At 45.0% G+C, this 18,788-nt stretch overlaps 1 protein-coding gene across 1 annotated transcript in view; it reads left to right on the plus strand.

The window, feature by feature from the left end:
• LOC143803688 (kinesin-like protein KIF28) overlaps window positions 1-18,788 on the plus strand; it is a 257,314-nt gene that overhangs the window by 126,571 nt on the left and 111,955 nt on the right. The window contains exon 6 of the mRNA XM_077281467.1: window positions 16,460-16,614. Within this exon, the coding sequence (XP_077137582.1) occupies window positions 16,460-16,614 (155 nt within the window). The remainder of the gene's footprint in view (window positions 1-16,459; window positions 16,615-18,788) is intronic.

The following is an 18,788-nucleotide window of genomic DNA, read 5'->3' on the forward strand; positions in this document are numbered from 1 at the left end:
TTTTGTGTGAAAAAAAAGTACTTTTTCATTTTTACGGATCAATTTGTGAAGCACCTGAGGGTTTAAAGTGCTCACTATGCTTCTAGATAAGTTCCTTGGGGGGTCTAGTTTCCAAAATGGGATCACTTGTGGGGGAGCTCCAATGTTTAGGCACACAGGGGCTCTCCAAACCTGACATGGTGTCCGCTAGCGATGGAGATAATTGACATGGTGTCCGCTAAAGATTGGAACCAATTTTTCATTGAAATAGTCAAATGTCGCTCCTTCCCTTCCGAGCCCTGTTGTGCGCCCAAACAGTGGTTCCGCCCACATATTGGATATCGGCGTACTCAGGACAAATTGTACAATAACTTTTGGAGTCCAGTTTCTCTTATTACCCTTGGGAAAATAAAAAAAATGTTGCTAAAAATCATTTTTTGTGACTAAAAAGTTAAATGTTCATTTTTTCCTTCAATGTTGCTTCTGCTGCTGTGAAGCACTTGAAGGATTAATAAACTTCTTGAATGTGGTTTTGAGTACCTTGAGGGGTGCAGTTTTTAGAATGGTGTCACTTTTGGGTATTTTCAGCCATATAGACCCCTCAAACTGACTTCAAATGTGAGGTGGTCCCTAAAAAAAATGGTTTTGTAAATTTCGTTGTAAATATGAGAAATCGCTGGTCAAATTTTAACCCTTGTAACTTCCTAGCAAAAAAAAATTTTGTTTCCAAAATTGTGCTGATGTAAAGTAGACATGTGGATAATGTTATTTATTAACTATTTTGTGTCACATAACTCTCTCGTTTACCAGAATAAAAATTCAAAATTTGAAAATTGCGACATTTTCAAAATTTTAGCCAAATTTCCATTTTTTCACAAATAAACGCAAAAATTATTGACCTAAATTTACCACTAACATGAAGCCCAATATGTCTCGAAAAAACAAACTCAGAACCGCAAGGATCCGTTGAAGCGTTCCTGAGTTATTACCTCATAAAGGGACACTGGTCAGAATTGCAAAAAACGGCCAGGTCATTAAGGTCAAAATAGGCTGGGTCATGAAGGGGTTAAATTTACTAAATGGCTGCAATGAAACAAAGAGTGAAATGTTGTGGATTCTGTTTGTGGGCTCCCTCTGGTGGTTACTGCTGGTACTGGGTGACTTTGGTGGGTTGCGGCCTTTGGTTTCCACCTGTCCATCAGAGGCTAGGTGTTTCCTATTTTACCTGGCCTTTCTGTCATTTCCTTGCCGGCTATCAATGTATTCAGATGTGCTCTGTTTGGTTCCTGCCTACCTGCTCCCAGATCTTTCAGGATAAGCTAAGTGCTGATTTTCAGTTGTTTGGTTTTTTGTCCAGCTTGCTTATTATGTCTCTATGCTAGCTGGTAGCTCTAGTGGACTGAGGTTCTCCCCATGTGCCATGAGTTGGCACATGGGTTCTTGTAATCTCAGGATGGTTTTTTGATTAGGGTTTTTTGCTGACCGCTCAGTCCCCTTTTGTATCGTTCTGCTTTCTAGTTTACAGCGGGCCTCAATTTGCTAAATCTATGTATATCATCTCTATGTGTGTGCCTTCCTCTCATTTCACCGTCAATACATGTGAGGGGGCAACTATATCTTTTGGGGTTCATTCCTCTGGAGGCAAGTGAGGTCTTTATTTTCTCTGCAGTACTAGTTAGCTCTTAGGCTGGTGCGTGGCGTCTAGAACCAACGTAGGCACGCTCCCTGGCTATCTCTAGTTGCGTTTGTCAGGCGTAGGGCAGCGGTCAGCCCAGGTTCCATCACCCTAGAGCTCGTCCGTTATTTATTTGTACTTTGCTTGTCCTGTGCTATCCCTAGCCATTGGGGATTCGTGACAGTATAGCCGGCCCACAAAGTGTTAATTGTTTGGGCTGAAGCAGGAGAAAAAGAAGTGTTTAAGGGAATTTTTTTTTTTTTTTTCCCTTCAGAGTTTTGCTGCCTAGCCCTTAATTGCTGTCTAGCTGCTTCTTATCTCCTCTTAACCCTTGAATGGCTCTGATCTTAGCTGTTTAACATGGATGTCCAGAGTTTGGCTTCCAGCCTGAGTAATCTCGCGGCAAAAGTTCAAAACATACAGGATTTTGTTGTTCACACTCCCATGTCTGAACCTAGAATTCCTATTCCAGAGTTCTTCTCTGGAGATAGATCTACCTTCCTGAATTTCAGGAACAATTGTAAATTGTTTCTTTCTTTAAAATCTCGCTCCTCTGGAGACCCTGCTCAACAGGTCAGGATTGTAATATCTTTCCTGCGGGGCGACCCTCAGAATTGGGCATTTGCATTGGCACCAGGGGAACCTGCATTGCTCAGTGTGGATGCGTTTTTTCTGGCATTGGGATTGCTCTATGAGGAACCCAACCTGGAGATTCAGGCTGAAAAGGCTTTATTAGCCCTCTCTCAGGGGCATGATGAAGCGGAAATATATTGTCAAAAATTTCGGAAATGGTCGGTGCTTACTCAGTGGAATGAGTGCGCCCTGGCTGCAAACTTCAGAAATGGTCTTTCTGAGGCCATTAAGGATATTATGGTGGGGTTCCCTACGCCTACAGGTCTGAATGAGTCTATGGCTATGGCCATTCAGATTGATCGGCGTTTGCGGGAGCGCAAACCCGTGCACCAGTTGGCGGTGTCTTCTGAACAGGCACCTGAGACTATGCAATGTGATAGAATTCAGTCCAGAAGTGAACGGCAAAATTATAGGCGGAAAAATGGATTGTGTTTTTATTGTGGTGATTCAGCTCATGTTATATCAGCATGCTCTGAACGCACAAAAAAGCTTGATAAATCTTTTGCCATTGGTACTCTGCAGCCTAAGTTCATTTTGTCTGTGACTCTGATTTTTTCACTGTCTTCCATTTCCGTTGATGCCTATGTGGATTCGGGCGCTGCCCTGAGTCTTATGGATTGGTCATTTGCTAAATGCTGCGGTTTTAGTCTGGAGCCTCTGGAAGTCCCTATTCCTCTGAAGGGGAATGCGCATGACTCTACACCATTGGCTATGAATAAACCGCAGTATTGGACACAAGTGACCATGCGCATGACTCCCGTTCATCAGGAGGTGATTCGCTTCCTTGTACTGTATAATTTACATGATGTACTAGTGCTGGGTCTGCCATGGTTACAAACTCATAATCCTGTCCTGGACTGGAAAACAATGTCTGTGTTAAGCTGGGGATGTCAGGGGGTTCATGATGATGCACCTCCGATTTCTATCGCTTCATCTACTCCTTCTGAGATCCCTGAGTTTTTGTCTGACTATAGGGATGTTTTTGAGGAGCCTAAGCTCAATTCGCTCCCTCCTCATAGAGATTGTGACTGTGCTATAGAATTGATTCCTGGCAGTAAGTTCCCTAAGGGTCGTTTATTTAATCTGTCACTGCCAGAGCATACTGCTATGCGGAATTATATTAAGGAGTCCTTGGAAAAGGGACATATTCGTCCATCTTCGTCCCCTCTGGGAGCAGGTTTTTTTTTCGTGGCAAAAAAAGATGGTTCCCTGAGGCCTTGTATAGATTATCGCCTTCTGAATAAGATTACAGTCAAATATCAGTATCCATTGCCATTATTGACTGACTTGTTTGCTCGCATTAAGGGGGCTAGGTGGTTCACTAAGATAGATCTTCGCGGTGCGTATAATCTGGTGCGGATAAAACAAGGTGATGAGTGGAAAACCGCATTTAATACGCCTGAGGGCCATTTTGAGTATTTGGTAATGCCTTTTGGACTCTCCAATGCTCCGTCAGTCTTTCAGTCCTTTATGCACAATATTTTCCGTGAATATCTGGATAAGTTTATGATTGTGTATTTGGATGATATTTTGGTGTTTTCTGATGACTGGGAGTCTCATGTTCTACAGGTCAGGAAGGTGTTTCAGGTTCTGCGGGCCAATTCTCTGTTTGTGAAGGGCTCAAAGTGTCTCTTCGGAGTCCAGAAGATTTCTTTTTTGGGGTACATTTTTTCTCCTTCTACTATTGAGATGGATCCCGTTAAGGTTCAGGCAATTTGTGACTGGACACAACCTACATCTGTTAAGAGCCTACAGAAGTTCTTGGGGTTTGCTAATTTTTATCGTCGGTTCATTGCAAATTTTTCCAGTATTGTTAAACCTTTGACTGATTTAACTAAAAAGGGTGCTGATGTTGCTAATTGGTCTCCTGCGGCTGTGGGGGCCTTTCAGGAACTTAAGCGCCGGTTTTCTTCTGCTCCTGTGTTGTGTCAACCAGATGTTTCACTTTCTTTTCAGGTTGAGGTTGATGCTTCCGAGATTGGAGCGGGGGCGGTTTTGTCACAGAGAAGTTCTGATGGCTCGGTGATGAAGCCATGTGCATTCTTCTCTAGAAAATTCTCGCCCGCCGAGCGCAATTATGATGTGGGTAATCGGGAGCTTTTGGCCATGAAGTGGGCATTTGAGGAGTGGCGTCATTGGCTTGAGGGTGCTAAACATCGTGTGGTGGTCTTGACTGATCACAGGAATCTCATTTACCTTGAGTCTGCCAGGCGTTTGAATCCTAGACAGGCTCGTTGGTCGTTGTTTTTTTCTCGTTTCAATTTCGTGGTTTCATACCTGCCAGGTTCAAAGAATGTGAAGGCAGATGCTCTTTCCAGGAGTTTTGTGCCTGACTCTCCTGGAGACTCTGGGCCTACTGGTATCCTTAGGGATGGGGTAATATTGTCCGCCGTATCCCCAGACTTGCGACGTGCATTGCAGGAGTTTCAGGTGGATAAACCGGATCGTTGTCCACCAGAAAGACTGTTTGTTCCGGATGATTGGACCAGTAGAGTCATCTCCGAGGTCCATTCTTCTGTGTTGGCTGGTCATCCTGGAATATTTGGTACTAGAGACTTGGTGGCCAGGTCTTTTTGGTGGCCTTCCTTGTCTAGGGATGTGCGTACCTTTGTGCAGTCTTGTGAAGTGTGTGCTCGAGCTAAGCCTTGCTGTTCTCGGGCCAGTGGGTTGTTGTTATCCTTGCCCATCCCGAAGAGGCCTTGGACGCACATTTCCATGGATTTTATTTCTGATCTCCCGGTTTCACAGAAAATGTCCGTTATCTGGGTTGTGTGTGACCGCTTTTCTAAGATGGTTCATTTGGTGCCCTTGCCTAAGTTGCCTTCCTCCTCTGAGTTGGTCCCTTTATTTTTTCAGAACGTGGTTCGTTTGCATGGGATTCCGGAGAATATCGTTTCTGACAGGGGATCCCAGTTTGTGTCTAGATTTTGGCGGACGTTTTGTGCCAAGATGGGCATTGATTTGTCTTTCTCGTCTGCATTCCATCCTCAGACGAATGGCCAGACGGAGCGAACTAATCAGACCTTGGAAACTTATTTGAGGTGTTTTGTTTCTGCTGACCAAGATGACTGGGTTGCTTTTTTGCCACTGGCCGAATTTGCTCTTAATAATCGGGCTAGTTCTGCCACGTTGGTCTCTCCTTTTTTTTGTAATTCGGGGTTTCATCCTCGTTTTTCCTCTGGTCAGGTGGAGTCTTCGGATTGTCCTGGAGTGGACATGGTGGTGGACAGGCTACATCAGATTTGGAATCAGGTGGTGGACAATTTGAAGTTATCTCAGGAGAAGACTCAGCAGTTTGCTAATCGCCGTCGCCGCGTGGGTCCCCGACTTCTTGTTGGGGATTTGGTGTGGTTGTCTTCTCGTTTTGTCCCTATGAAGGTCTCTTCTCCTAAGTTCAAGCCTCGGTTCATCGGTCCTTATAGGATCTCGGAGATTCTTAACCCTGTATCTTTTCGTTTGGATCTCCCAGCATCGTTTGCTATTCATAATGTGTTCCATCGGTCGTTGTTGCGGAGGTATGAGGTGCCCGTTGTTCCTTCGGTTGAGCCTCCTGCTCCGGTGCTGGTGGAGGGAGAATTGGAGTATGTTGTTGAGAAGATCTTGGATTCTCGTGTTTCCAGACGCAAACTCCAGTATTTGGTTAGGTGGAAGGGTTATGGTCAGGAGGATAATTCCTGGGTGATCGCCTCCGATGTTCATGCGACTGATTTGGTTCGCGCCTTCCATAGAGCTCACCCTGATCGCCCTGGGGGTTCTCGTGAGGGTTCGGTGACCCCTCCTCAAGGGGGGGGTACTGTTGTGGATTCTGTTTGTGGGCTCCCTCTGGTGGTTACTGCTGGTACTGGGTGACTTTGGTGGGTTGCGGCCTTTGGTTTCCACCTGTCCATCAGAGGCTGGGTGTTTCCTATTTTACCTGGCCTTTCTGTCATTTCCTTGCCGGCTATCAATGTATTCAGATGTGCTCTGTTTGGTTCCTGCCTACCTGCTCCCAGATCTTTCAGGATAAGCTAAGTGCTGATTTTCAGTTGTTTGGTTTTTTGTCCAGCTTGCTTATTATGTCTCTATGCTAGCTGGTAGCTCTAGTGGACTGAGGTTCTCCCCATGTGCCATGAGTTGGCACATGGGTTCTTGTAATCTCAGGATGGTTTTTTGATTAGGGTTTTTTGCTGACCGCTCAGTCCCCTTTTGTATCGTTCTGCTTTCTAGTTTACAGCGGGCCTCAATTTGCTAAATCTATGTATATCATCTCTATGTGTGTGCCTTCCTCTCATTTCACCGTCAATACATGTGAGGGGGCAACTATATCTTTTGGGGTTCATTCCTCTGGAGGCAAGTGAGGTCTTTATTTTCTCTGCAGTACTAGTTAGCTCTTAGGCTGGTGCGTGGCGTCTAGAACCAACGTAGGCACGCTCCCTGGCTATCTCTAGTTGCGTTTGTCAGGCGTAGGGCAGCGGTCAGCCCAGGTTCCATCACCCTAGAGCTCGTCCGTTATTTATTTGTACTTTGCTTGTCCTGTGCTATCCCTAGCCATTGGGGATTCATGACAGTGAAATATTTAAAGGTGTATGAATACATTCCATACCCACTGTACTTTTGGGCTTGATGTTGATCTTTTAAGACTATGGCAACGTACCTTCATTATGGTGTGAACCAGGAAGGCTAGCTTTATTAAAGGCCAGCTTTAGCAAATGCACAGATGCAGATAAATGGACCAGGAGAGTCTATAAAATGGCTGGTTTTGGTGGCAAATAGGGGTATGTGCAGTGAGATTGCATAATGAGCTTATTGTTAGCATAAGTAGTATGCCGGTTTGGTGATAGTAGAAGCCAGTTGTAGCATAGAGATAGAGTTTGAGTGTTAGCTATGCATTGGTCCATAAAACAGCTACCATGAGATTGCTGGTGAGGGATAAATAGATGAGAAATAAAAAATGTCGGAGGGGTATGGCGCATCAAGGCCTGAGCTTTGTTATCAAGAAAAAGCCAGTAAAGGTACCTTCACACGAAACGACTTTGTAACGATATCGCTAGCGATCCGTGACGTTGCAGCGTCCTCGCTAGCGATATCGTTTAGTTTGACACGCAGCAGCGATCAGGATCCTGCTGTGATGTCGCTGGTCGCTGAATAAAGTCCAGAACTTTATTTGGTCGTCCGATCGCCGTGTATCGTTGTGTTTGAAAGCAAAAGCAACGATACCAGCGATGTTTTACACTGGTAACCAGGGTAAACATCGGGTTTCCAAGCGCAGGGCCGCGCTTAGTAACCCGATGTTTACCCTGGTTACCAGCGTAAAAGTAAAAAAAACAAACAGTACATGCTCACCTGCGCGTCCCCCAGCGTCTGCTTCCTGACACTTACTGAGCGCCGGCCCTAAAGTGAAAGTGAAAGCACAGCGGTGACGTCACCGCTGTGCTGTTAGGGCCGGAGCTCAGTCAGTGTCAGGAAGCAGACGCTGGGGGACGTGCAGGTGAGCATGCACTGTTTGTTTTTTTTACTTTTACGCTGGTAACCAGGGTAAACATCGGGTTACTAAGCGCGGCCCTGCGCTTAGCAACCCGATGTTTACCCTGGTTACCCGGGGACCTCGGCATCGTTGGTCGCTGGAGAGCGGTCTGTGTGACAGCTCCCCAGCGATCTAACAGCGACGCTGCAGCGATCGGCATCGTTGTCGCTATCGCTGCAGCGTCGCTTCGTGTGAAGGTACCTTAAGTTGTTTAAGTTAGGGAGCCATTACTGAGTCAGTGTGGACTGTGTAGACCACTCTGGAGTCTGGGATTTTGTTTACATAGGGCAGAGTGTTGGATAAAAATGCATACACAGCCATGGGTGCTTAAAGAGACATTCATGAAAGGTAGTAGTGTAGAAGCCTCAAAGATCTACAGAGATACAAGGCAAGTACTAATATGCTGGTGAAACCACATAAAAATCTCTTTGGCAGCTCAGTCTGTTGCAAAAAATAACCTCCTAGAGACCAAGTGGCACTGTAAAGCTAATGATCAATTTGGGTGTAGCATAACTTTTGGTTTGGTAAATTCATGGTGTATTGTAGTCTCCAGACCTGGAATCAATTCTCCTGTAACCAATAAGCATATTGTGACTGTTTCTTAACCCCTTCACCCTCAAGCCTATTTTCACCTTCCTGACCAGGACAATTTTTTCACTTCTGACCAGTGACCACTGTCAGTTTATGAGGTCATAACTCTGGATTGCTTGAATGAATTTCAGTGATTCTGAGATTGTTTTATGTGATATATTGTACTTCATGATAGCGGTAAAACTTCTTTGATATAACTTGCGTTTAGTTGTGAAAAAATCTGAAATTTGTCAAAAATTTAGGAATTTTTAACCTTTTAATTTGTATGCCCTTAAATCAGCCATATCGCACAAAAAAGTTAATAAAAAACATTTCCCACATGTCTACTTTACATCAACGCAATTTTTGAAACATAATTTTTTTTATTAGGAAGTTATAAGAGTTAAAACTTGACTAGTGATTTCTCATTTTTCTAACAAAATCATTTTTTTAGGGACCATATCACATTTGAAGTGACTTTGAGGGGCCAATATGACGGAAAATACCCAGTGACCCCATTCTAAAAACTGCACCCTTCAAAGTACTCAAAACCACATTCAAGAACTTTATTAACCCTTCTGGTGCTTCACTGGAATTTATGGAATGTGGATAGAAAAAATAAATATGTAACATTTTTGACAAAAATTTTCCTTTAACCACAATTTTTTTTATTTTCATAAGGTTAGCTGGAGAAATTGCACCATGCAATTTGTTGTTAAATTTTTCCTGAAAATACCCCATATGTGGGGGAAACCACTGTTTGGGCACCCGACAGCTCGTAAGGGAAGGAGCGCTATTTGACTTTTTGAATGTAAAATTTGCTAGAATAATTATCCTTCACCATGTCATGTTTGGAGAGCCCCTGATGTGCTTAAACAGTGGAAAGTCCCCACAATTGACACCATTTTGGAAACTAGACCCCTCCGGGAACTTTTCTAGATGTGTATTGAGTACTTTGAAACCCCAGGTGCTTCACAGAAGTTTATATCGTTGAGTCGTAAAAATAGAAAAAATGACATTTTTCCCACAAAAATGTTTTTTATCCCCAAATTTTGTATTTTCACAAGGGTAACAACATTTGTTGTGCAATTTCCCAATATGTGGTCAAAAACTACATTTGAGGCACAGTGCAAAGCTTAGAAGTGAAGTAGCGCCATATTACTGTGCAAATTTTTCTGCGCTAGTTTGACTGTGCCATGTCATATTGGCAGAGCCCCTGAGGAGCCATAGCAGCAGAACCCCCAATAAGTGACCCCATTTTACAAATGAAACCTCTCAATGAATTTATCTAGAGGTGTAGTGGTCATCTTGACACCACAGGTGTGTCACAGAATTTTATACCATTGGGCAGTGAAGAAAAACTAATTTACATTTTTACCCCCAAAATTGTGTGTTAACCCCAAATTTTAAATTTTCATACTCAGAAAACGATAAAATTGGCACCAAAATTTGTCTCATAATTTCTGCTGAATGTAGAAATACCCCATATGTGGCTGTACAATACTGCTTAGCAATAAGGAGAGACTCGGGAGGGAAGGAGTGCTATTTGCCTCCTGGAGCACAGATTTTCCTAGAATAGTTTGCTGACTCCATATACAGAGCCCCTAAGTCAGTGATGGGCAACCTTTTGAGCTTGGTGTGTCAAAATTCGCCAAAAAAACGAGCATAACTTGGGTGGTGTGTCACCTTGATAAAAAACCATAATTTTGCGACATGTATAGTTTAAATAACAAATATGTATAATTAGAATTAACTTACCTGCTTAGTGACTTCTTTGTTCATCTGTCAGTTGGTTTCTTTTGTTGGTCTTGCTATTATTTAACTTGTGTGGGGTGCCGTGAACTAAGATAAGTGAGGGGGAGGGGGAATTCTCCAGTGATGGCGAACCTGTGGCACTCCAGCTGTTGCAAAACTACAATTCCCATCATGTCTTCACAGCCAAAGCCTTTGCTTTGAATGGCCAGCCATGATGGGAATTGTAGTTTTGCAACAGCTGGACTGCCACAGGTTCGCCATCACTGACAGCCTCCCTCTCACTTATCTCAGTAATGGCCAATGACACCCCACAGTTCACTGGATGATGGTTGCTGTAGTAGTCACAGGGCCTCCAGACAGCAATCACAGGGCCTGAGTCCAGACAGCAATCACAGGGCCTCCAGACAGCAATCACAGGGCCTGCAGACAGCAATCACAGGGCCTGCAGACAGCAATCACAGGGCCTGCAGACAGCAATCACAGGGCCTCCAGACAGCAATCACAGGGCCTCCAGACAGCAATCACAGGGCCTCCAGACAGCAATCACAGGGCCTCCAGACAGCAATCACAGGGCCTGCAGACAGCAATCACAGGGCCTCCAGACAGCAATCACAGGGCCTCCAGACAGCAATCACAGGGCCTCCAGACAGCAATCACAGGGCCTCCAGACAGCAATCACAGGGCCTCCAGACAGCAATCACAGGGCCTCCAGACAGCAATCACAGGGCCTCCAGACAGCAATCACAGGGCCTCCAGACAGCAATCACAGGGCCTGCAGACAGCAATCACAGGGCCTCCAGACAGCAATCACAGGGCCTCCAGACAGCAATCACAGGGCCTGCAGACAGCAATCACAGGGCCTCCAGACAGCAATCACAGGGCCTCCAGACAGCAATCACAGGGCCTCCAGACAGCAATCACAGGGCCTCCAGACAGCAATCACAGGGCCTCCAGACAGCAATCACAGGGCCTCCAGACAGCGATCTCCTCAGGCCTCAGAAGTGCAGCCTGGGACTTCTGGCCGGCGCAGCAGGGAGCAGCGCAATGCCGCCCAAACAACACAGATCCGACGCAGAGGCCTGGGACTTCCGGGAGCTGCGCCTGGCCTACCGGAAGTCCCAGGCCTAGACGCTCTGCACCGGAGCTCTGTTGTTTGGACCCACAGACCTCCTGCATGGCATCCGATCCGATAAAAAATCGGATCGGATGCCATTAGTGTTGAGCATTCCGATACCGCAAGTATCGGGTATCGGCCGATACTTGCGGGTATCGGAATTCCGATACCGAGATCCGATACTTTTGTGGTATCGGGTATCGGTATCAAAACAACATTAATGTGTAAAATAAAGAATTAAAATAAAAAATATTGCTATACTCACCTCTCCGACGCAGCCTGGACCTCACCGAGGGAACCGGCAGCGTTCTTTGCTTAAAATGCGCGCGTTTACTTCCTTCCGTGATGAAATTACGTCACGGCTTGCTGTGATTGGTCGCGTCGCGGCCACATGGGCGGCACGCGACCAATCACAAGCCGTGACGTAATTTTCAGGTCCTCAATGCAGAATTAGGCATTCAGGACCTGAAATTACGTCACGGCTTGCTGTGATTGGTCGCGTCGCGGTCACATGGGCGGCACGCAACCAATCACAAGCCGTGACGTAATTTTAAAATGCGCGCGTCTCCTGCCTCCCGTGACGTCACGGCTTGTGATTGGTCGCGTCGCCCATGTGACCGCAACGCGACCAATCACAAGCCAGAACGTAATTTTAAAATCCTGAATGCCTAGATTAGGCATTGAGGACCTGAAAATTACGTCACGGCTTGCTGTGATTGGTCACGTCGCGGCCACATGGGCGGCACGCGACCAATCACAAGCCGTGACGTCACGGAAGGAAGTAAACGCGCGCATTTTAAGCAAAGAACGCTGCCGGTCCCATCGGTGAGGTCCAGGCTGCGTCGGAGAGGTGAGTATAGCAATATTTTTTATTTTAATTCTTTCTTTTACACATTTAATATGGATCCCAGGGCCTGAAGGAGAGTTTCCTCTCCTTCAGACCCTGCGAAAGAAGCAATTTCTATGGGGCCGCGGCCGGCGGCCGGCGTGTCACTGAAAATGACTAGTGTCATAGGTTCGCCATCACTGCCCTAAGTCCTAGAAAAGCAGAATTCCCCCTCAAGAGACCCCATTTTGGAAATTATACCCCTTTTTGGAATTTATCTAAAGATGTAGTGACAATTTTTACTCCATGGGCGTTTTCCAGAAGAAAGAAGTAGTGGATATTGTTGAGTGAAAATTGCAAACTGCCATTGTAGTGACCCGTACATTGTAGTGTTAATTGTACATTATGCCCAGCTCAGGCTTCTGGAGACATACACTCGTAAATTAGGCTGGCTCTCATCACTACAGAAATGCCAAACATGTGGGCGCTATATGTGGTTTAGACACACTGGAGCTCAGAAGGGAGGGGGTCATTTGGATTTCATTGAGCAGAATTTGCTGAATTTCTTTTGGAGGGTGAGGAACCATTTCGTTTTTCCAGAAGCTTTACGCTACCAGTAACGTGGACCAGTAACAGGTTCTATGGCATCCACAGTACCTCCATCTGCCTCCTTACAGGGAATCTTTTGCTGGGGGTTCCATCTGAATCACGTATTTCAGACATTTACACGGAAACCCCGGTGTAAGCGTTCAGTGCAGAGCGCAGGATAAATGGGCGCCGAGCCTTACTGCGATCTTTGGGATGCAGAATGAATAAATCAACAGCAGGTGAAGAATTGGTTGTATTTATTTTTTATGCTGTTCCTCGTTCAGTATAAGTGATTAGGTGACTTTATTCATCAGGTCGGTGTGATTACTGTGATACCAGATTTATATTGTGTTTTTATGTTTGGCTCCTGTATGTTTTGTAACGGATTCAAGGATTATGATGAATAAGAAATGTTTGCACAAGAATTGAGTAGACTAAATTGAATTTACTTAATAAATGACAAGATTAAACAATAAATTAAAATAAATACATGTGCATCAAAACGAGCATTATTCATACATTACATTATTATGGTAGAAATCTATCAGGCTGCCTCATGTATGACCCATCTCCAGTCTTCCTCTGTATCTGTATGTCTGTCTGTTGGAAGGTATTACAAAACCTCAAATGAGAAGTGCACATTTATGCACCACCAAGACCAAACCCAGTTTGTCATGTATCTCAGCCAGTGCATACATCGTAGTATGCTCACATGAATATTTCTCTTCTTAAAAATTCTAGAACGAAAACAAACATCATTAGACAATATCAAAAATGGCAAAACTGTTCAAGCACAATTCTCAGGGGATGTTCCACAACTTTTATGTAAATTCTGCCATTAAATTAGTCCATGAGGGAATCAGGGCAGGGGGTATAGTATGCCTTTGTATTGGAGGAGTGTAAGGGGCGGTTACAGTAGGGGCTTTGTATGCCTCCATCAGGTGACCCACCTATACCTTTCCAACCCCCTATCTCATTTGTTGCCACCCTCCTGGGCCTGGCAATTTGCAATTTCCTTTTCCTCCTCAGATCTTGCCATCTCCTCAACAGGTCACTAGTAGTGTTGAGCATTCCGATACCGCAAGTATCGGGTATCGGCCGATACTTGCGGGTATCGGAATTCCGATACCGAGATCCGATACTTTTGTGGTATCGGGTATCGGTATCGAAACAACATTAATGTGTAAAAGAAAGAATTAAAATAAAAAATATTGCTATACTCACCTCTCCGACGCAGCCTGGACCTCACCGAGGGAACCGGCAGCGTTCTTTGCTTAAAATGCACGCGTTTACTTCCTTCCGTGACGTCATGGCTTGTGATTGGTCGCGTGCCGCCCATGTGGCTGCGACGCGACCAATCACAGCAAGCCGTGACGTAATTTTCAGGTCCTCAATGCCTAATTCTAGGCATTCAGGATTTTAAAATTACGTCCTGGCTTGTGATTGGTCGCGTCGCGGTCACATGGGCGACGTGACCAATCACAAGCCGTGACGTCACGGGAGGCAGGAGACGCGCGCATTTTAAAATTACGTCACGGCTTGTGATTGGTTGCGTGCCGCCCATGTGACCGCGACGCGACCAATCATAGCAAGCCGTGGCGTAATTTCAGGTCCTGAATGCCTAATTCTGCATTCAGGACCTGAAAATTACGTCACGGCTTGCTGTGATTGGTCGCGTCGCAGTCACATGGGCGGCACGCAACCAATCACAAGCCGTGACGTAATTTTAAAATGCGCGCGTCTCCTGCCTCCCGTGACGTCACGGCTTGTGATTGGTCGCATCGCCCATGTGACCGCGACGCGACCAATCACATGCCGTAACGTAATTTTCAAATCCTGAATGCCTAGAATTAGGCATTGAGGACCTGAAAATTAAGTCACGGTTTGCTGTGATTGGTCGCGTCGCGGCCACATGGGCGGCACGTGACCAATCACAAGCCGTGACATCACGGAAGGAAGTAAACGCGCGCATTTTAAGCAAAGAACGCTGCCGGTTCCCTCGGTGAGGTCCAGGCTGCGTCGGAGAGGTGAGTATAGCAATATTTTTTATTTTAATTCTTTCTTTTACACATTAATATGGATCCCAGGGCCTGAAGGAGAGTTTCCTCTCCTTCAGACCCTGGGAACCATCAGGGATACCGTCCGATACTTGAGTCCCATTGACTTGTATTGGTATCGGGTATCGGTATCGGATTAGATCCGATACTTTGCCGGTATCGGCCGATACTTTCCGATACCGATACTTTCAAGTATCGGACGGTATCGCTCAACACTAGTCACTAGTAGAGATCCCATCTATCTCCTGAAATGGAACCCCACTAGCTATCAGGTCACAAAGCAACTCCTTCCTGCTCTTTCTTTTGGGTATCATCCTCTTTTCTTTACTTGATCTACTCTCTCTATTGTACTATTCTTTTGACATTTTTGCTTTCTCTAGAGCAGACAACTGAGAAATTAAATTGCATGCTGTGTAGACAGTAGACAGCATCTGGTCCCTTCCAATCCTCTACAACAGCAAAGTGATCATTCAAATCTGGCAAAGGATTGCGAGCTATACCACCTATACATGCGATTTCTCTCAATCTCTGAACTCCGTCTGCAAGAGACTCCCATCGAGTTTGTGGTATTAATTCAATAGGAAAGTCATACACTTGTGCCACAGAATCTCTCACCAAGTGCAACAAAGAGAAATTCTCTGCAGTGTCCCTTGCACTTCTCATTTTTAGACATACCATAGAATCAATACAAATACTACATAATCCTATAGCTTCTCGACGGTTTCGGTACAAATACTACATAATCCTATAGCTTCTCGACTGTTTAGAATTATAGTATCTGCCCCATGATCCCATAATCTGAGAATCCATGCTAACAAATGTTCTCCTGCTTGCTGCCTGTACCCTGTAGTTTACTGAGTTCTCCTGCTGTGTACCCCCTAGACTCCTCTGTCATTGCAGCCTTTGCTCCAGTAGCTGCCTGTCCTGCCTGCATTGTATCTCCAGTACGCTGTGTGACTTCTCTCCTACTTTTAATTATTACAATAGGTCTGGCATGCATTTTTACTTCATGTATCTCACTGTCAGAACTGTCCCATTCTGGCAAGTCAGACCATTGTTCACAGGTGATCATGGTCCTGACCCGTCTTGTAAGGGAGTCTGACACAAGCTGCTGCCTTCTCCTGCGTCTACGCATATTCATATTTTTTACAACATATGCTGCAAAATTACTGTGCATATTGTCATGCTCTTTCATTTGGTCTCTCAAGGCTGATTGCAAGCTAATCCTTTGCTCTATAGCTGTATGCAGCTCTAAACGCAAGCTATCAGTCTCCTCCTGCAGACTTTGAAGTGCCTGAACACAGACCCATCCAACGGCGGCAGCAGCTTTCTGTTCTTTTGCATCATACCTTGAGAGATCACATTTGGCAGCCACATCCTGGGGATTTGGTAAGCGCTGTTGAGTTTCACATCAGTATTTGTAAGCCAAAACCAGGAGTGGAACAATTAGAGGAAACATTTAATAGAAACATATGCACCACTTCTGCATTTATCACCCACTCGTGGTTTTGGCTTGAAAATAGTGATGTAAAATACTGACCAAATACTGCTAGTGCACCTGATCTCCACGGCACACAGTTGAAGCTGCACATTCGCGGCGCTGTTCATATACTCCTGTTTGCAGGAACCCCAAAAAGCAGTGTATGTATGGTGCATGTCGGGATGTTGTTAAAGAGGAGCAACCCTGACATGCTAGTGCAACTTAAAATGTTTTTTTCTGTTTTCTAAGTAACTATTGTGTTGTTTTTGTATACCTTAGCTTTTTTTAGATGATGATATTACTAAACAATCAGTTATAAACTTGGTGGATCTTGCTGGCAGTGAACGACAAAAGTCATCTGGTTCTGAAGGAGATCGCCTAAAAGAAGGAGCATGTGTAAACCTCAGCTTAACTACCCTCGGAAATGTTATCAGGTATTGCATAGTAAGGTGCACCAGTCATTAAGCATTAACATTTGCTAAAATAAATAAATACATATACACACATGCACGTGTATATTCATTTTCCTCTTTGTTAATTGATTAAAAAAATGTTGACACTTCTACTTTTTAAAGCATTTTTACTTTGCATAATTTTTGCTACACCTGCGTAAAACTTATCACAGTACTGCATTTTTTTTACTGTTAAATGTAATAAAAACCAGTTTCAAAAGAAAGGAGATGTCAATCTGGACTGCGAAAATTTTTAGCCCCTTTATGACCTTGGACGTATCCAAATGTCCAGGTCGGTTGGTACTTACCTATAAAAAGAACCCGGCACTCAACTTTAGGTGGATCTCTTTTGATTTTATTAACAAAAGAGAAGCTAAACGTTTCGGCCTGGCTTGGCCTTCTTCAGTAACGTGCTGCCTGTTGTAGCAGTGATAGGTGGTGCAGTAATGATCTGCCAGTGCTTATGATCAGTAGGAAGATATTTCCTGGCTCACAGGATCCGTTTGTGGCTGGGTCAGAAAGACCGTGCGCTGCCTGTGGAGAGCCGTGGAGTAAGTATGTCCTGGTGACGCGGTGTCCACCGCTTGTCTCAGAGACAAGCGGTGGACACCGCGTCGCCAGGACATACTTACTCCACGGCTCTCCACAGGCAGCGCACGGTCTTTCTGACCCAGCCACAAACGGATCCTGTGAGCCAGGAAATATCTTCCTACTGATCATAAGCACTGGCAGATCATTACTGCACCACCTATCACTGCTACAACAGGCAGCACGTTACTGAAGAAGGCCAAGCCAGGCCGAAACGTTTAGCTTCTCTTTTGTTAATAAAATCAAAAGAGATCCACCTAAAGTTGAGTGCCGGGTTCTTTTTATATTTACGTCAGGTGTGGGATCCTACCCGGGCACCCTCACAGGGTAGTTCATACGGTTCTTCCTCTATACATGGTTGGTACTTACCGACCTTGGACTTATGGACACGTCCAGGTGATTTTGCGCTCACAGAAGCTGTGTGCTCTCAATCGCTGCCAGGTTTCAGCTGATTCTGACAACTGGCTCCCAGCACTCAGTCCCAGGAGCATTGCACGCATTTCCCCTGGCACTTTAACCCCCTCAATGCGGATCCACATTTAACCCCCTCAATGCGGATCCGCAGCAAAATCCGCAATGTGTGCACATAGCCTCTGTTCTGTCCATTCCAGGAAGGACAGTGTGGCTCGTATTATGCATTGAAGTTTAGTACTATAGTGTTTGGTTTGCTGTGTTATAGCACCATCTAGTGGTGGTTAAATTTATAATCTGTGCCTTAGTAACAATTAGAGTGTTGCATTGTGGGATTGTACCAAGGTATGCTGGGAGAGGGAAACTCCATTATTTTTTGTGTACTTCCTGGGAGACACGAGCTCATGTGCTGTGCTGGAACCATCTCACTTACTTGCCATTCTGGTTAAGTTTATCCGGTAAGATTGTTTCCTCTGTTCCTGTAATATAGTGTTGTACAGAATGTGATTTACTGTATAGCAGCCAGTACACAGGAAATGTATTATCAGAGACTTACTGTATGTAGTTATATACACAAGTTGCATCATACTGTATACTTTCTCAGTTAGTTGTAAAGTGTCAGCTGTGCTATTATTTGGCCCAATACTTATATTTATGTCATTTGTATTCATATAGTTTTTACGCGTTTACAATACCTGTTTACCAATAAACAAGTTAGACTACAGAGAACAGTCTGCTTATTTGGAGGACAGAAGTGGTTTATGCTGTATGTTGGATCACACACCGTGTCGATGTGTATGAAGACAGAACAGTAAAACGGAGGCTAGACGCCAGCGAAAGCAAATACCACTTATGGAGCCATTTGTACCACACCGCATTGCCTGTAGATACCCCAGCGGCCGCTATACAGTCACAAGTACCGAGAGTGCAGCCCACCAAGCGCGACACGTCTCAGTCCACGCTGAAGTCCATTTCTACCCGCTCTGAGACGTCCTACAGTCTGCAAACAGACACGAAATGTCTACAAGTCGAGCATCTTCACTCGGGACGAGGTCCCAAACAAACCGCTCTAGCAAATCGTCATCGAAAAGGTCTGCCCGTGCAGAAGCCGAGGCGGTGAAAGTAAGATCCTCCTTCGCTGCACAAGAGATGCAGTT

The sequence above is a fragment of the Ranitomeya variabilis genome, chromosome 2 (assembly GCF_051348905.1).
Source record: "Ranitomeya variabilis isolate aRanVar5 chromosome 2, aRanVar5.hap1, whole genome shotgun sequence".
In the NCBI taxonomy this organism is placed as follows: Eukaryota; Metazoa; Chordata; class Amphibia; order Anura; family Dendrobatidae; genus Ranitomeya; species Ranitomeya variabilis.